This window comes from Hemicordylus capensis, chromosome 3 (genome assembly GCF_027244095.1).
Source record: "Hemicordylus capensis ecotype Gifberg chromosome 3, rHemCap1.1.pri, whole genome shotgun sequence".
Classification (NCBI taxonomy): Eukaryota; Metazoa; Chordata; class Lepidosauria; order Squamata; family Cordylidae; genus Hemicordylus; species Hemicordylus capensis.
In genome coordinates, this window is record NC_069659.1 from 263,699,660 (window position 1) to 263,705,659 (window position 6,000).

The 6,000-nt window shown below is 41.1% G+C and overlaps 1 protein-coding gene across 1 annotated transcript in view; it reads left to right on the forward strand.

Moving 5' to 3' along the window:
* Positions 1 to 4,335, forward strand: part of LOC128350590 (deleted in malignant brain tumors 1 protein-like) — a 50,377-nt gene extending 46,042 nt beyond the window's left edge. The window contains exons 3-5 of the mRNA XM_053308988.1: positions 2,240 to 2,257; positions 3,540 to 3,557; positions 4,160 to 4,335. Of these exons, the coding sequence (XP_053164963.1) occupies positions 2,240 to 2,257; positions 3,540 to 3,557; positions 4,160 to 4,335 (212 nt within the window). The remainder of the gene's footprint in view (positions 1 to 2,239; positions 2,258 to 3,539; positions 3,558 to 4,159) is intronic.
* Positions 4,336 to 6,000: the final 1,665 nt, after the last annotated feature.

The following is a 6,000-nucleotide window of genomic DNA, read 5'->3' on the forward strand; positions in this document are numbered from 1 at the left end:
TTGTTTTAAACAGTGTGTTTTTAAATGATGTTTTTCATTTTTAAAATGTTTTTATGTTTTAAATTCGTTGGGCAACACTGCCCAGAGCCTTTGGATGGGGCAATCTAGAAGTGTAAAAATAAAATAATAAATAATAGGGATACTTACATCCAATCAAGCTACACAGGGATAGTTTATTCACCCTTTCACTTTGGAACCTTTGCAGCGACCCTCACTCCATTTTTCTTTTTGCTAATTATTCGTGGTGAACAATAAGACAGTACACTAGAAGGGTAATACAGAAGAAAGAGTTAAAGCTGACAGTTGTGTAGTCCATACAGCTGTTATCACTTATACATCTTCTAATGTCCTGTTCATAGGAATACGGGTGCTCTCCCCACAGCCTGTTTCCATGCCATTCTGGTAATCTCACTACAAACATGGAAAGGGCCTTGCAGTGTGGGAGGTTGCTGCATCTGTACTGCTGGTCCCCAGAGAAGTGCAGATATGTGAGAACTTCCCTGGGTCAAACTAAGCAGAACAGCAACCATAGCATTCCTGTAGTGAATGAATAGCTCCTTAAGCTTAGAGTTGAAGTTTTGTAGAATAATGCTTGCTCTGTCAGAATTATATATGCACTAGTATTTTTAAGCCCGTTATGATAACGGGCGCTAGCTTTCTATCCCGTCTTTTCTGTCTCTCTCTCTCTCTTTCTGTCTCTTCCCCCCCCCTTGTCCCCTCTCTCTTTTTGTTTTTTGTTTTGTTGTTGTCTCTGTTTTTGTTCTTCCTTATTTTGCTTTTACTTTTTTTGGGGGGGGGGTGGATGAATAACGGCCAAAATGGCCCATGAGAAGGTGGCCGCCCCTGCCTATCGCTCTCCCGCGCACCCAGCTGCCGGAGCCCACCTTACCCGCTCCAGCCCGAAGGAGAAGAGAGGAACTCGGAAACAGAGCTATTCTCTGTGTTAAGCTGCTGCCTATACTGTCGCAATGGACGCAATAGGCGTCCTTTGCGTCCATAGCGGCAGTTTGAGCAGTGACTTAGCACAGAGAGGAGCTCTGCTCGTGAGCGCCTCTCTTTTCCCTCGGGCTGGAGCGGGTAAGGTGGTCTTCAACAGCTGGGAGGGCGATAGGCGGGGGCGGCGACCTTCTCATGGGCCATTTTGGCCCTTAATCTTTTTGGGGGGGGAGCGGGGAAGGTGATTTTGGGCAGCTGGGAGGGCGGGTGAGCAGGCGGCGGCGGCTGTGAGCAGGCAGGGGCCTCGTTGGTGGCTTCGCCGCCACCTCGCCCGGCTTCATTTTGGGCAGCTGGGAGGGCGGGTGAGCAGGCGGCGGCGACGGCTGTGAGCGGGCGGGGGCCTCGTTGGCGGCTTCGCCGCCACCTCGCCCAGCTTCCCTGTCCCCCGTCTCGGTCTTCCCCCGCCGCCATTGCCCTTGCCTTTTTCAGGGCGGCCGCTTCTGGTTGCCTCGGCCTCCTCTCGCCGTGCCGCAGCTCATGGCTGAGGCGGCGGCTCCCCCGCCGCCTCGGCCACTTTCCCCCGCCGCCACACACCGGCTAATGGCCGCCCGTGGCTGTGGGACACTGGTGTCTGAGGTCCTGTGTCCCTTGGGCTCTTCTGGGCCTGCGCTTCGCGCAGGCCCAGAACAGCCCAGGGAGGCAGGGACGCAGATCCCCAACGTTCCAAAGCCACAGCCACTCACTTAGCCTTTTATTATATAGGATGAACATAATGTGCAAATGACTAAGTGTATTTCAAAAGTTTCATTCATATTGTTGGCCTTTGGGTTGGCTGCATCATGCTCCAGGAGTCCTTTAAGGCTATTGCAATGTCTCTGGGACACAGAGAAACTTCAGTATTTTTCACCATATATCAGTTGATTTCAGCTTGCATGTTGCAAATGAGGACCTGAAGCAACAACTATGACTTACCTAAGGTACCCATGTTGGGTAGATAGGATCAGAATTTACCTCTGTGACCAATATGGTAGAATGAAGACCATTCCAAAAAGTATGCACCTAAAATCAGATCAGGGAGCAGAATGATCTCCGCCCCCGCCCTTCGTTGTTATTCCTCTTCATTTCTCTCTGAATGTTTGAGAAGAAACAAAACATTTTGCTTTAAAAATGGATTAGAAACATTACTCACAAAACCAAAAGAGTTGCTTGGATTTTGTTAACATTTTGTTGTAAGCTCAATTATCCATCACAGTCATTATTATATCTTTCATGTTTTGTTTTGTTTTGTTTTGTTTTGTTACAGATGAAATTCGCAAACCAAGTAAGTCTTCTCTTATCCTGTTAGAATGGCATTAAGTAGTAATCTTCAAATGCTTGAAACTTTTACAAGTATACAGGACCATAGAAATCCAATAAATACATACAGTAGAACAGTAGTACAACAAAGCAGAAGTAAAGCTATGAAAGAATATTTGTATGTTGGTTCAAATCTCTGGCATTTTACTATGCAAGAGTAGGAATGTCTTGCACTCAAAAGTGAAGTCCCTTTTGCCCAATAACAGATCCAGAAGACAATTAAAATATGAGTCTAGTTTAGAATTCACTCCCCAAATCTGATTATTGCTTTTAGTACATTTGCTAGCAGAAGAAGAGAAAAATATGTATATATGGAAACTTCATATCCTTCCATATAGGTTATATATATGCCCTTCATAACCGCGCTGAGCCATTTTTGGAAGGGCAGTATATACATAAAATAAAATAAAATAAAATAAAATAAAATAAAATAAATAACGGGGAAGATTAATTGGACTGAGATCAGTGATGTTCACAGAGAGAAGAAATTCGATCCAGTACCTCTTGGAAAGAGTGTCAAGTTCTTGCAACGTGATACACGGACCAGAGAACAAAACATATACTGGGTAGTATATATACCGTGTATAAGAGTCTATTCACACACACAACTTACATGAAACAAGTTCTTGCAAAGGACATGTCAGGGCTATGTTTTCTAAAGCACCTTTGGTATTCAGAGTCTTGTTAGGATAGATCTGTAAGGATTCTAGGGTCCAAATGGGATTACAGAAAAATAACCAACACACAAAGAGATTAGCAATGTGCCGTGAGTGCACCTGCCCTCATGTCACTGAAGGACGTGCTGAAAATCCCTGTTTGAATGACTGAAGGACGTCCCTACAAGACATCAGGACATCCTTCAGTGCCAGGGCAGGTACATTTTCAGTGTGCTGCCCCTTGTTGTGTGCTGAGGCCATGTTCAAGTGAACCAGCCCCATGTAGAGCCAAAGTTATAGAGAGTGATTACTCTACCAATGTAGGGATTTGCATTTATTCTTTTTGCAGCAGTCCATGTGGCTTCCATCAGTACTGGATAGCTACTATTTATTTTATTTATTTATCATATTTTTATACCACCTCATATAGACATCTCTAGGTGGTGATGTGATCTCTAGGCTATTATTTTATGTGGTCAAATATTTGGCTGTTTAAACATGTTGCTGAACTTACTTGTGGTGGCCTGGCCAAAGGAATTGTTTTGCATATACATGAAAATGTTAACCATAATATTTTCATATTTTTTCCAGCTGGAACAGTAGGGGATGGTGAGTCTTTCATATCTCCTAAGATTTTCTCCTAAGTCTCTATATTAATTTAGTGTGAGATGTTACTTCTAGTATTTTCGGAATTAAAACTGCCCCCCCTCCCTGGCAGATATTTGGTCTGGCCACTAGGTGATATAATCAGAGTTCCCTTCATGGACTGTCTTTCGTTGTGCTTTGTTGTTTTTATCTGCTGCATGATAACCTGATATGTGGGTTATCCAGTTCTTCAAAGTCAATTTAGTTTTTGAACATGTAAACTCAAAATCAAGCAGGTTTCAAGGAATTAAGGAATTTTGCTTTAGATCTGCCAGCATGAAGAGCTCAGTTACTATATGCTTACAGCTGCAATGTTTTCAAAGTGAGCGCATTTTTATAAGCATGAAGGTTGAAAATGTCACCCTCACTGTCTGCTATCCTACTAAAGTTGTGGTGTTTTATACTTTGTTTTTGTTTTAACTATTGTTCTACTTTCTGTTTTTATTTTGTTGTAAACTGCCCAGAGATGTAAGTTTTGGGCGGTATAAAAATGTGTTAAATAAATAAATAAAAAATAAAAAATAACCAGGGTGTTTCGTCATTTTGCTTTGTTTTTTGCTTTCCAGTGACATTTGTGCTGCTGGTGGATGGTCCAAATGAGTGTGCTGGTCGTGTTGACATCACTTATTTTGGAAACTGGAGAACTTCTGTTTGCAGTGAAGGTTGGGACATGATTGATGCTCAGGTTGTGTGCCAGCAGCTCGGCTGTGGTGATGCTGTTGCTGCCTTGACCGACGGCTGATATGGTGAAAGCCAGACTGGCCCTTTGATGACTAAAGTGGATTGCTCTATTGAAGATTATTATTTAATATTTTGTCCTCATAAGTATCGACCAGCAACATGTGGGAACTACAAGGATGCCGGTGTCATATGCTCAGGTAATTAGTTTATTTTGAATTATTAAAATATCATTATGTTTCTTATAGATATCTTCTCCATCATTCACCCCCCCCCCAATGGAGTTTGTCATATTAGTAAATGAATTTATAGTAAGCTCCACTGGTCAATTGATGATTTACAATAATCAATCTATTTATAAACCTACAGAAGTCATGTTAATAGAGTTCAAAATTTCAGTTATTAAATAGCATACAAATTCATCTACCTGAAAAACAAAAATATTCCTTTTCAAAGAGACAAATGTTTGTGAAATCTTGATTGTGGTAAGATCTGCATATAAGAGCATGAGAGAATACAACGTTTGCATCTTTCTTAGGCAGAACCTCAGCTCCCTCCAGTTTATTCCACAAACAATTCTCGACACTACCTGTTTAGAACTAGTTGGTCATATTAATTTGGAATGATATTTTATTCAATATTTTTAATAGGAACTCTGTAGTTGACTCAAAGAATTAGTTTTTTTGTCTTTTCTGAGCATGAATTACTGCAAAAATATTATAGTGATAAGTAGAGGCTGACATACTGACTGATGTAGCACTGGTGCTGCTAATGCGACAATTTTATCCATCTCTCCTTCCCTTTGAAACATATTGTGCCTATCAAAAATATGTCCCTGAGTGTCCCATGACACTCTTTGTGTCTGCCAAAAGACAAACTTTTAGTACAAAAAATGAGGAAACACGGATCAGAAAACAAGACCACAAGCTAAGTAATAACCATGTACAAATCTATTTGCACACACAACATACATAAATTGAATTTGTATTACATGTATATAGAGAAGCAACGAACTTTTTCACACATAAAATGAAATTATATTACATGTATATAAAGAAGCAACAAAGAATAGAAGAGTTGAACTGGACCCCCTCGAAAATTTGTAAGAATAAATGAAAGTATATGAGTCCACTATCTGATGATAATAGATAAAGAGTCCTTCCATTCAAAATGTACTGGTTAATTATTCAGACTGTCGTTCCAAAATTAGCTCACACTTCTTTCCAAAACTTGGATACTTTCATTTATTCTTACAAATTTTCGAGGGGGTCCAAAAGACAAACTTTTGGCAGACACAGTGGGCTTCAGAAGGGAGATTGGCAAAAATCACTTTTTTCTGTCTAGCACCAACTTAGTGTCAGCAGCACCAGTACTGCATTAGACTAAATGGCAGCCATTACTTATCACTATAATATTTTTGTCCTTAGAAAGGTTTCCACTTATCTCTTTAGGAATGCTTTTCAGGCATCCACATGAAAGTCTTTACACTGGAAAGGTCCATGAGCAGAGTGGTGCAACCCTCAGGGACATATGTTCAGCAGACACAATAGACTTCAGAGGGAAGGGGTGATGACAAAAATCACCCCTCCTCTATATCACCAGCCAGTTTCAGCAGCACCAGTGCTGCATTTGTCATTATTTATCATTAACATATTTTAGCACCAGTGTAGAGCTGGTGCTGCTAAAGAATACATTTCTGACCACAAAAATATTTCTATTTAAACTTTTA